The following is a 17,027-nucleotide window of genomic DNA, read 5'->3' as shown; positions in this document are numbered from 1 at the left end:
ATTTAGAGGAAATTACTGACGAGTATCAAAAAAGTTTTGAACTCTAAAAAGGATTATACTTTAAGGGTGCCTCAGTCAGTATAGCAGGTGACTCTTGGTCTCAGGGTTGTGAGTTCAAGCCCCACAGTGGATGTGAAGCTTACTGAAAATAAAATACCACCCCCCCCAATATATATGGTTTTACACAGTCACCATTTTTCAATTGTTTTAACAGAATTTCCAGAAGCCAGAAGCACTTTTAAGTAACGTTCCTCTACACTCAGTGACTGTTACATCTGCATGATTGCGAAACTTGAAAATCAGAAAACACTAAAGAAACATTACTCACAAAATGAACAGCAAAGTTGGAATCTCTGGAGTCAACCATGGAATAGGATTTACAAAGATACTGTCAAATTTCTTAATTTATTTTTAATAAGTAAAAAATCACTCAGTGGTACCATACAAAATCAAATAATTTTTGCACCTAGTATTTTCACCAAAAGTGATCTCATGGTACAGAAATAAAACAAATAATGAAAAAAACTATCATTAACTTCACACCCTGGCTTTCCAGCTTAGCAGAACTGAACAGAGATTATTAATGGCAATTACCATTACCTACTGGGGGAAAAAAAAGGCAATGATAAAATGATTTCAGGTGTAATGACAAAATGAACTTAATCCTTGTTGGTTTTGTCTATTAAAGCACTGATCACTATTAATAAGAACTGACAGCATGGTTCCAAATGTACTTCTGAAAAGATATGGAGATTTAGATAAAATATAAGCAAGCTATTAGATCATAGTTGAGGATTACTGAATGGGTACCTGGAAAACATCAGTTACTATCATACAAAGCAAAGTGGAAATGGGGAAAAGGCTTCTTATAGAAAAGTCCTTTTATTATTGCTAGCATCAAGAGTTCCAAGACAGAGAACTCTGATGTTCCTGAATTCAATTTTAAGTAATTTTAAACATTACACTTGAATAAACGTTACTTATTTCAAGGGTATCCATTTCCTTTAAATTCATCCCGTCCATCTATTCTTGCTTCCAATGCAGAGTATCTTCTTTTTTATTCATAAAAATTCACCTTCCACTCCCAAATAGAATTTTCCCAATTGGATTATACTTTTACAAAAGAATGAAACAATACAGTTGGTTGACAAAGTAATTTCAACTATTTATAAATGAAATAAAAGGGAAGTTAAGTAGGGAGTATAAAAAGATACCAAATAGGAGTAATACTGATGTAAATCTAGTCTTGAGTTTATCAAAGTACCTATTAATGGCCTCAACAGATCAGACTAAAAGCAGCTAGAGGGAAGTGACTTCCTGTGGTTACAAAATGCCAATAGCTTTAGAATGCATGACAGCCTTAGAAATAAAATACTTGCTGTTTTTACCAAATTTACAGTGTTGAGTACATTTTACATAATTTTAATGAAAGCATTTGTATGAATTTTCTGTAATATTTCCTATCAGAAAACAAAGTTTCTATCAATAAAGACCTAAAAAAATAAATTTTTATCTTTGTCAACTCCCTTTCTGGGAATGCAGAATAAAATAGTATGTTTCCCTTTAAAATAATGTTATTTTTCTATCCATTAGGTTGCTGGAAGAAAAAAATCAAGACTCAACTAGTAATGATTTCTTTTAATTTCTAGTTTTCATCTACTTCTAAGGGCACTCCCTTTACAAAACCTTTTAGTCTTATATACTATGACAATCAGGTTTAGAGTTCCGAATAAATAAAACAGCCACATTAGAAGGCATATTGAAGAATCAAAATGATTAGCTACATTTAGCTGTTCACATTCATGGATCCTCTAAGAAGGTTGTCAGAGTTCATATAATACTGTTAACATTTAATACAAGTTAACATGTGTCATCTGACCTACTGCTCATGGGTTACAACACTGATGCTATCAACAGAGATCCTGATTTTTGGGAGATAGTGATATTAACAAATGCCAGTTAAATTAGCAGGACAGTAAACTGTAACTGTATGTACAATTTAAAATGGCTGCTCTTCATTTACTGCTACCATCTCTCCTCTTCCCAATGGTGTTAAACTCAAAAGCCTAATTTTAAGAGGTGCGGGGTGCCAAACACTACTTGTGTAGAAAAATTGGGTCTCAGATAGTGAACAACAAAATTCACAAAAGATTAAACTTTTTGGATAGTTGCATTTGTTACTTTCAATTTCTTGATCTTTTTATCTCTTCTGGTGATGGATACATACTTTTTTCCTTTTTTTCATCCAGAGATGTTAATACACAAATTTTTTCTAAGCATTATAAAATGTCAGTCCAGTTCAAAATTGCTTGTGATCATATCCACATATGAAGCACTAGACAAATACAGATTATATTCCAAAATGCTTTAAAATTCTTCACTGTAGTTTTCTACTGATGTTTCCTTTAAATTAAGGCTTCATCAGAGAGAAATCCATAGTATTATGAATTGATTTTTTTCATTCCTGAATTAAATGCAATCTTTCCAAAATCAAGTAGTCCTGGAGTAAATTTAAGACAACTTCTGTTAATCAGTGTCATGACTAAAATAGTATCTTACTGGAGGTCCAGGCAAATCTTCATCTCCATCAGTGTCTGGAGCAAATGATACAGTAAGATCCACATATTTCTTTTCAGTAGAAGGTTTCACAAGTTTATGCATTCTAAGAAAGATAATCAAAGACAAATAATTTGGTAAATTCTATAAAATGAGAGATTTGCTGTTTAATGTTGCCCAGAGATTCCAAACCTGTGTGCCTAGACTTTATATTTATTTTTATATCTAATAATCCACCTGCTTTCATATGTTATATTTTTTCTTTACTAAAAGCTCTAAACTCAAGACATTCATTTATCTAACAGTGAATCAGTCTGGACTACTTAGTATTGGTAAAGGATACAAACCATTTGTTAAAAGACAATCCCTCCCACCCACAAATCCAAAATGTAAGCAATGTTTTTTAAAAACGAATAATCCTCATACTCCCTAAAGTGTGGAGGCCATCATAAATTCTTCTCAAGCATTTCTATGTAAAGAGTAAAAAGCAAACTAGATTGAAATCTTCAAATACAAGCTAATCACAGTGAAAGACATAAAGTTTTACCTTTCTCTTATATCCTATTCACTAAAAAACCACTTTGCTGTTGCTATTGTCACTAAACGGTCTTTTTTTTTTTTTTTTTAAGATTTTATTTTATTTGCCAGAGAGAGACAGAGAGCGAGCAAGAGGGCACAAGCAGGGGGAGTGGTAGGCAGGAGGGAGAAGTAGAATCTGCTGGGCAGGGAGCCTGATGTGGGACTTGATCCCAGAACCCTGGGATCATGACCTGAGCTGAAGGCAGATGCTTAACGACTGAGCCACCCAGGCGTTCTTGTCACTGATACTGCCCTAAATCAAGTTACCATCTGTATATTCTTAGATTAGCAGATTAGCCTTGAGCCCACTGCCTCCTACCTCCAATCTACTCTGCTGCCAAGATCCTTTTAAAATGTAAATTGGATTTTACCTTCTTGCCTAATAATGTTATCTATCATATGCCATGTACTGATCTCATGGCAGGCTCTGAACTATGTGATCTATTTAAACCTCAATAATAGCTCTTCCCATTTTACAAAGAAATTCGTCCCATTTATAACTTGTTATTCTTTCTACCATTTATTACCACCTCATTCTTAAGTTCTTCCAAAATACTGATTTCCCAAACAGATCATGCGTGCTCATTGTTAGCTGTATGCTTTTGCATAAACTGTTGTTTTTGCCTGATATCCTTTTTCAAGGGTAGCTCAAATGAAATCTACCTACAGGGAAGGTCTGAGTTAATAGTACCTAAGGTAGTCTGTAAAAACCTTTATTATATTAATTATTCAATTACATTTTAATGATTAACATGTCCCTTTGTCACAACAGACTGTGAATTCCTTGAGGGTGCAGGTTACTTGATAAAGACGTATAATGAAAAATATTAATAGGAGTAATATTTATGGGCTACCTCTCAGTTGCAATTACACTACTAATCTTTACTATTATTTTAATGCTCAATAGTTATGGGCACAGTCATTCCTATTTCTGGACAGAAAACGGAGTTTCAAAAAAGTTCAATAAGCTACTCAATGTGACAAAAGAAGTAGCTGGACATGTGAATCCAGGTCTTCCTGAAGCCAAGCTCACCTAGCCACTTAGTGGGTACTTAGTAAATATCTGGTAAATGAAAAATACCATTCACAAAGTATATCATGCTGGAGATTCCAAATACTGGCCAACTTATAAAGCACTATTGTGAATTACTTGCAACAAATTTTAAATTCCACTAATCAATATGCTTCAGGACTGCACCTTCTACTCTCATCTATGTAGTATACAGGAAATATCATTATTTATGCATCCAAGACATACTCAGGGATCCTAATGACAAATAATGTAAGACAAATTAGTGCCTTATTTTATGTAATAGCAATTTTGTTTTTTTAAATTATAGATCATTAAGCTTGGATTATAGTAATTAAAAGAGATTAATCTCATAGATAATCATAGTTAAAATGTGCATATGTTAAAGCACCTATCATGCAGAGATTCATATGTCAAATATTTTTATGCTAGCTTTTATTTATTTAATACAAGTTAACATGTGTCATCTGACCTACTGCTCATGATTGTAAGACTGATGCTATCAACTAAGATCCTGATTTTTAGGAGACAGTGCTATTAACAAACCGGTTAAATTAGCAGAGGTCAATCTATCTGATTTCCCAGTGTGCATCACCTTATGTTTTAATCCTTGTGAATCTTCTGATATAAGGTTCAATACTTACGTTAACTTCAATCTTTTTGCATGACCTGGCATTACGGGAACATAAAGCATTTTGACTCCCTGTACCACCATCGTTGGTTCAATTCCATACTTCTCCTAAAAGTAAATACCCAAAGAAAAACAATCAAAGCTATGTCCAGATATAAAAGACTGGGTGATAATGTTTTACAATCAGTAAAAAGACAGCAGACAAATTTCTGCTAAATATTATTTATGAAAACCTCCAACTGATGAACTAAGTAAATAAATGTCTCACTTTGACTGCATTAATGAAATCCAAGAGGGTGAAGTCTTCTTTACCATGTATAGTCCATCTGTCCCAAATTGTAAATGATATTCCATTTCTGTTGTAGAAAAATATTCAAAACAAAACATTTTAGTATTTTTCTCTTTAGTAGTAATAAAAAGCCCCAGAGGTCCATTATTTGTGATTTAGCTATATAATAACATAGGGGAAAAAGAAAAATACAGCTTATTTCTCCATTACATTATACGAGGTAACCACTTTTATCTGTACACTTTATTGATCCTTCCAGTGTCTCATAATAAATAAGTGTGTCTTAGCAAGAGTTCTCTAATAGCTACATGGGTTTCACTGTGTGGATGTTCTAGTTCTCTATTACTGAACAGTTGGGTTGTTCCAATCTTTGGCTATAATAAACAATGCCAGAATGAATATCTTTATAAATATATCATTTGAGATGAGTACAAATGTGTCTGCAAATCTGAAATATTACACTCTATTTCTGTTATGGATTATACTATTCTACACTCCTATCAGTACTGATGTATGAGGAGAGTGCTATCTCACTCTTGCCAAGATAGGTATTTTTTAAATTTTTGGTAGTTGTCAATTTGAAAGTGAAAAATGGAGGTCCAGGGGAACTGTTTTGCTCTGTCACATAATTTCTGGAACCAGATTCTCAATCTCATGATAACATCAGTCAGACTTTATAGTGCCTTCTAACTCAACCGAATTAGGATAACAGATAAAACCATAAGAAAGTACAATGCTAAATTATGTGGCAGATTAAATGCTCTGAGAGTTCTATGGCTAGTTTAGTGAGAAATGCTATCAAAAAGCAAAACAATAGAATTGGACCACTATCTTACACCATACAAAAATTAACTCAAGGGGTTCCTGGCTAGCTTAGTTCGTAGAGCAAATGACCCTTGATCTTGGGGTTGTAAGTTTGAGCCCTACACTGGGTGTAGAGATTACTTAAAAATAAAATCTTAAAAAATAATTAACTCAAAATAGATTAAAGACCTGCATATAAGACCTGAAATTGTAAAGCTCCTGGAAGAAAACAAAAGGTGGCAATAAGCCTCTTTTTTTTTTTTTTTTAAAAGATTTTATTTATTTGACAGACAGAGATCACAAGTAGTCAGAGAGGCAGGCAGAGAGAGGAGGAAGCAGGCTCCCCACTGAGCAGAGAGCCCGATGCGGGGCTCAATCCCAGGACCCTGGGATCATGACCTGAGCGGAAGGCAGAGGCTTTAACCCACTGAGCCACCCAGGCGCCCCGGCAATAAACCTCTTAATGTCAGTCTTGGTGACAGTTTTTTCACATTTGGCACCAAAAGTAAAAGCAGACAAATGGGACTACATCAAACTAAAAAGCTTCTGCATAGCAAAGGAAACCATCAACAAAATGGAAAAGCAGACAAGGGGTGTCTGGGTGGCTCAGTCGGTTAGACATCTGCCTTTGAGTCAGGTCATGGTCCCAGGGTCCTGGGATCGAGCCCCACATCCAGCCCCCTGCTCAGTGGGGATCCTGCTTCTCCCTCTCCCTCTTCCTATGCCATTTCCCCCTCTCTCTGTCAAATAAATAAACAAAATCTTAAAAAAAAAGGGCAGATAAAAATGAACAGTGGTTAACTGCACAAACTAATAATCTTACATAGAAGAAATCTAGAAATAGGCAAACCTGGGGTGTTTCATTTGTTTCATAAAGTTGCTAGTGATCCAGGCTTCTTGCACTATTAGGAGGCAATTTTTCATGACATTTCTACATGTCATATGACAACTTTTATCTAGAAATATCTTTTCAGGGTGCCTGGGTGGCTCAATTGGTTAAGCGGCTGCCTTTAGCTTAGGTCATGATCCCAGGGTCCTGGGATTGAGTCCCATATAAGGTTCCCTGCCCAGTGGGGAGTCTGCTTCTCTGCCCTATCCCCTGGCTCATGCTCTCTCTTTCTCTTTTTATAAAGATTTTATTACTTTCACAGAGAGAGAGAGATAGCCAGAGCAGGAACACAAGCAGGGGGAATGGGAGAGGGAGAAGCAAGCTTCCCTCTGAGCAGGGAGCCCAATGTGGAACTTGATACCAGGACTCCGGGATCATGGCCTGTGCTGAAGGCAGACACTTAACAAATGAGGCACCCAAGTGCTCCTGGCTCATGCTCTCTCTCTTTCTCTGTCTTGCAATGAAATAAAATCTTAAAAAAAAAGGAAGGAAGGAAGAAAGAAAAACAAACCAAAAAAACCAAACAAAAAATAGAAATACCTTTTCAAAGATGTTTTCGGAATAAACAGCCCTAAATGATGAAATACTAACTCCCTAAAGGTCAGGGGCCAGTTTTGATTCCTGTGCAACATAACAAAGATAAGACCTGTCTGCTGGGCAGCAACTGCTCAGATTTGCCAGCAGTCTTTGTATAAAATTGGCGTGTTCTTAAGCTCAGTATTGCTTAGCTGTGACACAGATCTTTTGTATGTGCACTATCAACCTGGTTCCACAGAATTATCCCCATGGGACTTAGAGAGCAAGAGAAAATGATCCAAACATGAAGCTCATGTTACCTGCCATGCCAGAAGTAATGAACTGTCTGAATTAAAAAAAAAAAAAAAAAGGCAACCTATGGAATGGAAATAAATATTTGAAAATCATGTATCTGATAAGGGGTGAGTATCCAAAATATATAAAGAACTTGAAGATATACAGATGGCCAACAGGTACGCAAAAAGGTGTCAACATCACTAAACATCAGGGAAATGCAAATCAAAACCATAATGAGGTATCACCTCACACTTGCTAGAACGGCAAGTAGTAAAGAAATAACAAGTGTTGGCAATAGTACAGAGGTTCCTTAAAATATTAAAAACAGAATTACCATAGGATCCAGCAATTCTACTTCTGGGTATTTATCCAAAGAAAATGAAAGCAATTTAATTCCAAAACATATCAGTACCCCATGTTCACTGAAGCATTATTTACAGTAGCTAAGATATTGATACAGAAACAACGTAAGTGTCCATCAATGGGTGAATGGATAAAGAAAATGTGACACACACACACACACACACACACACACACACACACACACACGCTTCAGCCACAAAAGAAGAAATCTTGTTATTTGGAACAACATTAGCATTATGCCAAGTGAAATAAGTCAAAAAGAAAAAAATAAATACCTGTATGATCTCACTTGTATGTGGAATCTTTAAAAAAAAAAAAAACAACCCCGAAACTGAGCTCATAGATACAGACAACAGATTGGTAGTTGCCAGAAGTGGGGTTGGGGAATAAGCAAAATGGGTGAAGAGAGTCAAATAGTACAAGCTTCCAGCTGAGAAAATTAATCATGGGTATGTAATATGCAGCATGGTGACTATAGTTAGTAATACTATACTGCACAGTTAAAAGTTGCTAAGAAAGCAGATATTAAAATAACTTATTACAAAGAAAAAAAGAAGCTAACTATGTATGGTAATGATGTTAACTGGCTTTACTGCTGTGATCATTTCGTAATACATACAGGTACTTAATCATTTGTGTTGCACACTTGAAACTAACCTAATGCATACCAATTATTTTAATTAATTACATTTAATTTTTGTCAATTAATTAAAAAGAGATGCTTCATGAAGATGGGATTGAAGTGATAGTCTTGAAGTGATGGCAAGGATCACTTTATATATATATATATGAAAGGGAGAGGTGAAACTACAATTTTTTCCTTTAAGAAGGTAAAAATTTTATTTTCATTATGCAAGAGAAAAAGAACTTCACACATACCTGATTTCCGTTCTTTTTACTTCAGATGTCTCTGTAAACACTATAATTGGAATGGCTAAGTTAAGGAAACAATTTTTGTAAGCTTCAAATGGATAGTCACCAGCTACTTTGATCATTTCCAATGCGACCTAGATAAAAGAAGGTGATCTGATTATAGAAGGAGCCCAAACCTATTCATGACTTTAAATGCATCTATTTAATTTTTCTTAATTGTTCTCAAGCATTTCTTGGTAAGGAGTAAAAGCAGCTAATGGATTGAAATAATAGGAATTTCTTATAAACCTGTCCACTTTTAGCATATCTTATACTTTCAAACTTTTCACCTGTTCTACATGGGGTGAGCAGAGTTACTTTAAAAATTATTTTGATCATGTAATCTTCCTGTTTTGAAAGATACCAGAATTCAAGAAATACAACAGTCTAAAATCACTTAATGTAAGGGCAGATAATTACACAGCTTCCAAGTATAACACTACAGTACAGCAAAACAGCTAGAGCCAGCCCAAGGATTCTGAATCATTAAGAAAATATTAAATTATAAGAAATATTAATCACTAATTATATTTTTTAAGGCAAAGAACTAAAATCCAATACAATCAGAGAGCAACCATTAGAGCAGTTCATCTTATTCAAGAAAAATATAGTATCTGCTTTGTATGGAGGATACAAGAAAGACTAAGAGGATTATTGCTTATAAGAAAAATTGTACTCTGCCTTGACAGAGGTTAATTTTCAAGTTAAAATATCTATGTAGCTGTAAAGCTTCAAAATGTGGATTACTGAAATCTTCAGAAATTTCTTGAAATTTAAGATCAATATGGATAGCTCCTTCTCTAAGACGTCTAAGGGACTTGCTAGGTTGGTACAATGGGGAAAACAGGTAAGACACAAATGAAAAAGAAGTATTTCCATTCTGAGAATAAACAGCTCACCAGGCCAGAAACTGCCGCAGTAGATGTTGCAATAGCAGGTATAATTTTACCAGCTATGCGCTTCGTTTTGAAACGGTCAGCTGGTTCAATGCTATACATTTTGGCACGAAGGTTTGATGCAGCTGTAATGAAATCTATGTGTCCATTATGATCATCATCTTTTTCAAATGAAAGCACTGCCATCTGAAGATCACCTGATCATAACAACCAGAAAAATAGAGTTTTGTAGTAATTTGTAAAGATTTTATTAGGTAAAAAGCAATGTGGATTCATTACTCTTAAATATTCCTTTATGTTTTTAAATGACTGAAATATATTAGAAAAATCCAGGAAAATGAAGTTATTGAAGGATATGAAAATGATGGTTCTGAAATCACTAAATCAGAGAAGTTTCTATATTAAAAAATTCTTTCTAAAACACAGAAAACAAGAAAGCTATGTACCACATCTGCTATTAAGCTCTTTATGAAAAAAAAAAAAATATTAACGTTGGGTAGTGTTCTAAAGTTGATTCCATAAATACATAGTCTGAAACATTTTGCCTCTGATAAATAAGTACAGGGTCAGATAGTCTAATAAAAATATGTATCTGTTTGAAATATTTCTAGATTAGTGGCTCTCAAAAATCATTCTGTAGATAGGTGTAGTTTGATATGTTATGAAATGAGAAAGTCAGAAATGGAATTTTTTAAAGAACTGTAATGATTAAATTAACATATTTTATTTACAAAATAAATAGTTGGCTAACCTAGGTTCTTTTTTCCTGAATTTTACTGGTTTGTGCATAAATATCCCGAAAGTCTGGAAACTGCTGATTTATGTAATAAAAGATGGTAAGCAGGTCTAAAAATGAGCAAATGGTGCTGTTTTTAAGGAATTCAAGTTTGGTTTCCTTAGGTTTAAAACCATTTAACAAGGATGTATACAGGTCAAGTTGTATTCCCTGTGTGTAACTATGGAGACTAATAAGCCAGGAAGAACTCTGTCTATGGTTTTTTATTCTAAAGTGACTTCACTGGGTCTAAGTGTTAGTCTATACAGGAACTCCATTTTTTTGCTCATTATGCTGGCCATGAGTTAAAAATGAATCACACAGTAGACTCTTAAGGACTAAACCAATCAGAACAATGACAATAAAGCAGACTTACATTTCAGCAATTGAGGGTAGGGCAAGGGTGAAAAAAATAATGAATTTAGTCACAGTTAAAAATGAACAGTGACTTTCATATGATCACGAAATCAATTAACATCATTATTATTATCATAGTTATCATTTAGTCCCAAAAGCTTTTGGGTATAGAGTTTATTGAAAATAAAAACTCCCTCCAGGTCAAAGCATTTTTATAAAGATTTCCCCTTACTTGAGGTAGCTTTATTAGATGAAATAGCCTTTTCTAGTTGGAAAACAGCATTCCTCTCATCTTCACTGCTAATAGGAACATGCTCTGGTTTCCTTGCAGTTTCATCTGTCTGAACAACCTTTAAATACATGGACATATATTCATTAATGTTATCATATCCTGTACCTAAGTTTGATTAGCCTATCTGTTTTATCAAATCAGTCATACAGAGAAGATATTCCTTTTATCCAGCTTAACCACATCATTTTTTTTACATATGTTTTTAAATCACTGAAATACACAAGAAAAATTCAGGAAAATGAAGTTATTGAAGGATCTGAAAACAATGGCTTTGAGATCGCTAAATCAGGCGTGGAGCCTAATACAGGGCTCCAACTTACAATGGTGAGATCAAGACCTGAGACTAGATTAAGAGTCAGACACTTAATGACTGAGTCAACCAGGTGTCCATAATTTAATCACATTATTAATCATTATGGTCCAATTTATTTTACACCTTCCATTGTTAAATAATATTATGTTATTTAAGTATTTGTTTTATTATCTATCTCCTCACACTGACATGTAAATTAGAAGACGGATCTTTACCTTGTGCACTGAGAGAACTTCAATATATTTAAAACAAACTTGCTTGTGTTAAAATATTCACTGAGGGGCGCCTGAGGTGGCTCAGTCGTTAAGCGTCTGCCTCTTGCTCAAGTCATGATCCCAGGGGTCCTGGGATAGAGCCCCGCGCATTGGGCTCCTTGCTCTGCAAGGAGAGGGAAGCCTGCTTCTCCCTCTCCCACTTCCCCTGCTTGTGTTCCTTCTCTCGCTGTGTCTCACTCTGTCAAATTAATAAATAAAATCTTTAAAAATAAAATAAAGTAAAATAAAATATTCACTGAATAGCTTGTAAGATCTGCATTTGTACAGATCTCTTTTAAAATTCCACAGTAGAATGAAGTTAATATTAATGAACAGTCCGCAATTCTGACAAATCTATCTCAAACCAAACTGCATAGCTCTAACTAGTGCAGACCTGTTTTCTATCTCCAAAGAAATCCATAAAATATGTATGATGGGTATCCTTTAAATATTTATTGATTGCTTACAAGAAGCTGTTTCCTAAAGAATATGTCTTCCTTCATATAGATGCATACTCAGAGCAGCACATCTAAGTAACCTATCTTTTTAAAGATTATTTATTTATTTATTTGACAGACAGAGATCACATACTTGTGATCTGTAGAGAGGCAGGCAGAGAGAGAGAGGAGGAAGCAGGCTCCCCGCTGAGCAGAGAGCCAGATGTGGGGCTGGATTCTAGGACTCTGGGATCATGACCCAGGCCGAAGGCAGAGGGTTTAACCCACTGAGCCACCCAGGTGCCCCTAAGTAACCTATCTTTAAGAAATTACTTATTTGACATTCTACAAGGGCACTAATTAAAAATAGTTAATCACTAATCAAAAATACTATTTCTTTGTATAGTATACATTCAACTTGTGTTTTTACAGATTAAGTATTCTTATGAGTATTTAAGAAATAGTAAAGAGTCAAGGAAGCAGAAACTTATCTGCCAGAATGTCTAGTTGATATTTTTGGCATCTGTTAACTAACAGTGCTACACTCTAAAGTTTCAGTGTGAGTTGCTTCAGGGAGTTGTGAAAAACTCATAATTCATTTTAAAACTAAAACCATAGCTAAATTGCTCAGGCTAATTTATTACCCCAAAACTCTGATAGAGAAAGAAGCAATTCAAGCCACAAAACACTGAAGAGCAATAAAAATTAGTAAAGTTATTCATACATGTTTCTTTGGCTTCTGTCTAGCAGTTCTGTCTACTAGGAACATGTGGTAGGAAACTTTTTAAAAAAATATTTGAATATAGTTGATACACAATGTTACATTACTTTCAGGTGTACAACATAGTGATTCAATTTCTCCATAAATTATGTTATGCTCACAAGTATAGTTACCATCTGTCACCATACAATGCTAGTACAGTATCATTGACTGTATTCCCTATGCTGTCTTTTATTCCCTTTGTTTATTCATTCCATAATTGGAAACTCCTTAATATAGGAATTCTGTTTACTTTTCTGTTTAATTCCTGATAAGCTACAAGTCATGAACATTTCATTCAGCACACCCATTTACTTGTACAATATCAAACAGCTACAAATTTTCCTTTGCCCTAAAATAACAGTGCAAGTGGAAGACTGCACACACCAGCTTCTGCTTGAATTTTATAGGGAGGCAATCATTATTCCATATTTCTCAATACAGCTAGAGGGTAAGGGTAACAAAAGATTGTTTTGTAGATGATTTTTAAAGTGTATGAAAAAGGCATATAATAAGCATGCGAACAAGAAAAATACTTCATATTTTAAAACTTTCCTATTTATCCTGCCTAAATTTCATGTTCTATCTTTATTAATACTCCTTATCTCTTTTTCCTTCCAATATATTTGCCCAGCAAAACCCCAACCTTTGTTCAATCCAATTTTCCAGCTATTCTAAAGCAGCATCCAGACATTTAAATTCCTTTCTTCCCCAGCCACATTTAGTGTTAACACATTAAGTGGGTTAACATTAAGTAGATTCTCAATGCTGTCTCAAAATTCTACTCTATCTTCTAGTAAGTAACTTTCCCATCCCCCGGAGCAATTATTTCACACATTTTCCCCCCCTCTGTTCAAACTTCCTTCCTTTAATTTCACGTCCTCATCAGGTAGAGTATTTAAGCATGCTTCTTACTTCAACTAAGCAAATAATCTTTTTTTCTCTTACTATCCAATTCTAATCCCTTTCAAATCCTGTCAGGACTATTACAACATATATCAGAATCCAATCCCTTATCACAAATTACCTGTTACCTACTACTTCATTCAAAACACCACCATCTTTTGCCTATAACTGAGCTTTCCAAGCTTCCTCTCTTGTGTCCTGTATGATCATTCTTAACACAACAGCGAGTCATCCTTTTATTATTATTTTATTTCTAAATTTTTAAAAAAAGATTTTATTTATTTGATAGGGAGAGATACAGTGAGAGAGGGAACACAGGCAGGGGGAGTGGGAAAGTCAGAAGCAGGCTTCCCACCGAGCAGGGAGCCTGACGTGGGGCTTGATCCCAGTACTCTGGGATCATGACCAGAACCGAAGGCAGACGCTTAACGACTGAGCCCCCCCAATCATCCTTTTAAATATAAGCCAGACTGCGTACTCTGCTTAAAATCACACTGGCTTATCTCACAATAAAACATTAAGTACTTATCATAACCCCAAGTATCTCATTTATCTCACTGTCTACCACTCTTCTTGCATATTCTCCCTCAGAAAAATCCTGGCCTTCCAAAGTCTTTCAAGGCCTTTCTCTGAACTTGTTCCTGCTTGTATTTCACCACATAATAGCATGGCTCACTCCATCACTTCCTTTCAGACTTCTGCCCAAATGGTATTGTATCAGAGAGACTTTCTCCTTTAGCCCAACATAAAATGACACCAGCTCCATCACTCTTTATTTCTTTTCCTTGTTTTATTTTTAGTCCTTAGCATTATGCCCATAGTGTAATATTATGTAATAGCATTTCTTTTCAATAGTCCACCTCTGGCCCAGTAGACTATAACTTCCATAAGAACAAGACTTTTGTTGTGTTCAATGTGGGATTCTCTAGGTTTAGAATGGGACTTGATACAAGTAAAAGTTCAGTAACTCTTTGCTGAGTGAATAAATTTCTAAACATACCTTGTTAGAAGGTTTGAATTCTTGAATCTTTACTTCAGAAAGAATATTCAAGAGGGCATCTGCTGATAAGTCCTGTATTTTTAAAGAGTAATTTTATGAACAAACATTTTTTAAAATTCTGAATTCTAAAGCTAAATCCTAAAAAGGTCATTTATCATACTAAACTATTTGGATGATTTATCATCAGACTATTTAGACCACATCCACTTGTGACATTAGCCCTTATTCTATAAAATACCATTCATAAAGGGTGGGAGGCAGGGGTGATGTATATGAAAAATTACTTACTAGTCAGCAAACCTGATATCTTAGTTCTTCCCACAGATTTTTAAAAAAGTGGTTTAAGGGCTTGTTGTATCAGACTGAGTGCTCTGTGATCAGGGACTATTTTGTCATTGTTTTACAAAGTTTCCTGAACAAAGTTACACTCAATAAATAAAATATATAAGTAAATGGAATTCATACTTTTGGAAGCAGAAAAATATTTAAATGGTTCAAGATGAACCTAGATGAATTCAAGACTATCAGATCTATATTCATTATTAAGCTGCTTAGGAAAAACTGAGACATACTGCTTTTGAAGTCACCTACACTCATCACAAAATTGCCACAAATATTTTTATTCTTTTTACAAAAAGAATACCAGACTGAATGGCACTATTTTAACCAGAGAGTTATAGTATATTTTATCATTAACTCCAAAAAGGATTAATTTACAGTAGGCATTTTTATCTGGGTCCAAAACTGCCAGTGTTAATTATGGCTCTGGTTCTTACTTCCCCATTCAGCCTATCTAAAAGGATAGCAATTAATTTGGCTCTATTTTGTATCTGTAAGAAAAAAATCACGAATGCAGGTCTACCTCTCAAAACTGTATTAGACCGTTTAGATGTCAGTCAATAAGGATGATGTCTAAGGAAACAGGTAGGATAAGGGTTAAGAAATGTCAATATGGGATAGCACTTTAAATTTCTTGAAATCTGAAGATGTAAGTTATTCTCACTAAATAAATCAAAGAAATGTTAACAAAGAAAATCTCTAAGGAATATTTAAAAATTATTATGAAATCCTTCACATTCCGTTTTCAGAATTATGATTCTTGTAACATAAAAACGTATTTTGATGATGTAATTAGCTGGTAGGTTATCGAATTTTTACCTGGTTTTGTATCACTTCCTAGAGCTTTAAGGTTATCTTACCTCTTCTGTAAGTGGAATGCAATAGACTGCAGCATATAGTTTTGCAGCATTCAGAAGAAAACTGAAGTGCCTTTTGAAATTAAAAAGTAAGGCAAAGTGTGAATGCACAGTTCCAAAGATGTTTAATTCACCAAAAACTACAGCCTTTGAGATGTTTAAGAAAAGTAATCACAGAACTTTTGTTATAGGAATATTTAAAAGTTACGCAGTGAACTTCTGGCTTAGACAAAGAAATTATAGAACCTACAAGAAACATTAGGTATTTATCCTTCTAAGTACAGATATTCAGGAAATGATCGTGATTGCTTGGGGAGAGGAGTGGCAAAAAGGAGAAAAATTAGACTAGTGAAAGAAAATTCATTTTAATTCATAAAAAAATTAGAAATTTGGTTTTAAAAAACATACATTAGGTTCAAATTAAGCAAATGAAGTTTGTTTAAAAACACAAGTAAGGTAAGCTTTACAGGAGAAGCAGTCAGGATAAGGAGACTGGAAGCCTAACATAAACATCACATAAGAAAACTAAGTGGGAGTTATTTGTTGATAGGAAGGAGAGTGTTTAATTGGAATACATAGCATATAAGTATGGGTGTGTGTGTTTGTGTGAATGTATAAAAATGTCCGTCTAAACATTAACTACTTTGAAAATTAATTTGAGATAATTTAGGGAGACATTTAGTAGTAACAATATTCCCCCCATTTAACTAAAGTTTCTTAAATACTGGCTTCATTTAATAGGAAAACATTTATTGTCATTTTATGGTTTTTGCTTATGGATAAAATCAGAGAGGTAATACTTTGGTTTCATTTAAGATAAAAATAATGAAGTTATTTTACCATTTAAACAAACAGATTCATGTATGTGTGGGGAGGAGGACTGTGGCTGGCTTTGTTGGCCAGACTAATATACTAACTCTTAAGAGTAACAGGGATGCAATAATTTAACATTGCCAGAGCCTGAGGTTTTCACCC

General features: G+C 34.4%; 1 protein-coding gene across 2 annotated transcripts in view; it reads right to left on the bottom strand.

The window, feature by feature from the left end:
* Positions 1-1,053: 1,053 nt before the first annotated feature.
* The window catches only part of UBA6 (ubiquitin like modifier activating enzyme 6), an 83,607-nt gene continuing 67,633 nt past the window's right edge, over positions 1,054-17,027 (bottom strand). For both annotated transcript variants that reach the window (XM_032847603.1, XM_032847690.1), the window contains 8 exons: positions 16,056-16,125; positions 14,857-14,928; positions 11,127-11,244; positions 9,766-9,959; positions 8,834-8,961; positions 5,065-5,152; positions 4,810-4,904; positions 1,054-2,662 (listed from right to left, as the gene is read on the bottom strand). In XM_032847603.1, coding sequence (XP_032703494.1) covers positions 2,527-2,662; positions 4,810-4,904; positions 5,065-5,152; positions 8,834-8,961; positions 9,766-9,959; positions 11,127-11,244; positions 14,857-14,928; positions 16,056-16,125 — 901 coding nt within the window. In that variant the 3' untranslated portion in view covers positions 1,054-2,526. The remainder of the gene's footprint in view (positions 2,663-4,809; positions 4,905-5,064; positions 5,153-8,833; positions 8,962-9,765; positions 9,960-11,126; positions 11,245-14,856; positions 14,929-16,055; positions 16,126-17,027) is intronic.

This window comes from Lontra canadensis, unplaced genomic scaffold, assembly GCF_010015895.1.
Source record: "Lontra canadensis isolate GAN:19392208 unplaced genomic scaffold, GSC_riverotter_1.0 scaffold1, whole genome shotgun sequence".
NCBI lineage: Eukaryota > Metazoa > Chordata > Mammalia > Carnivora > Mustelidae > Lontra > Lontra canadensis.
This window is presented reverse-complemented; position numbering and strand designations above follow the sequence as displayed.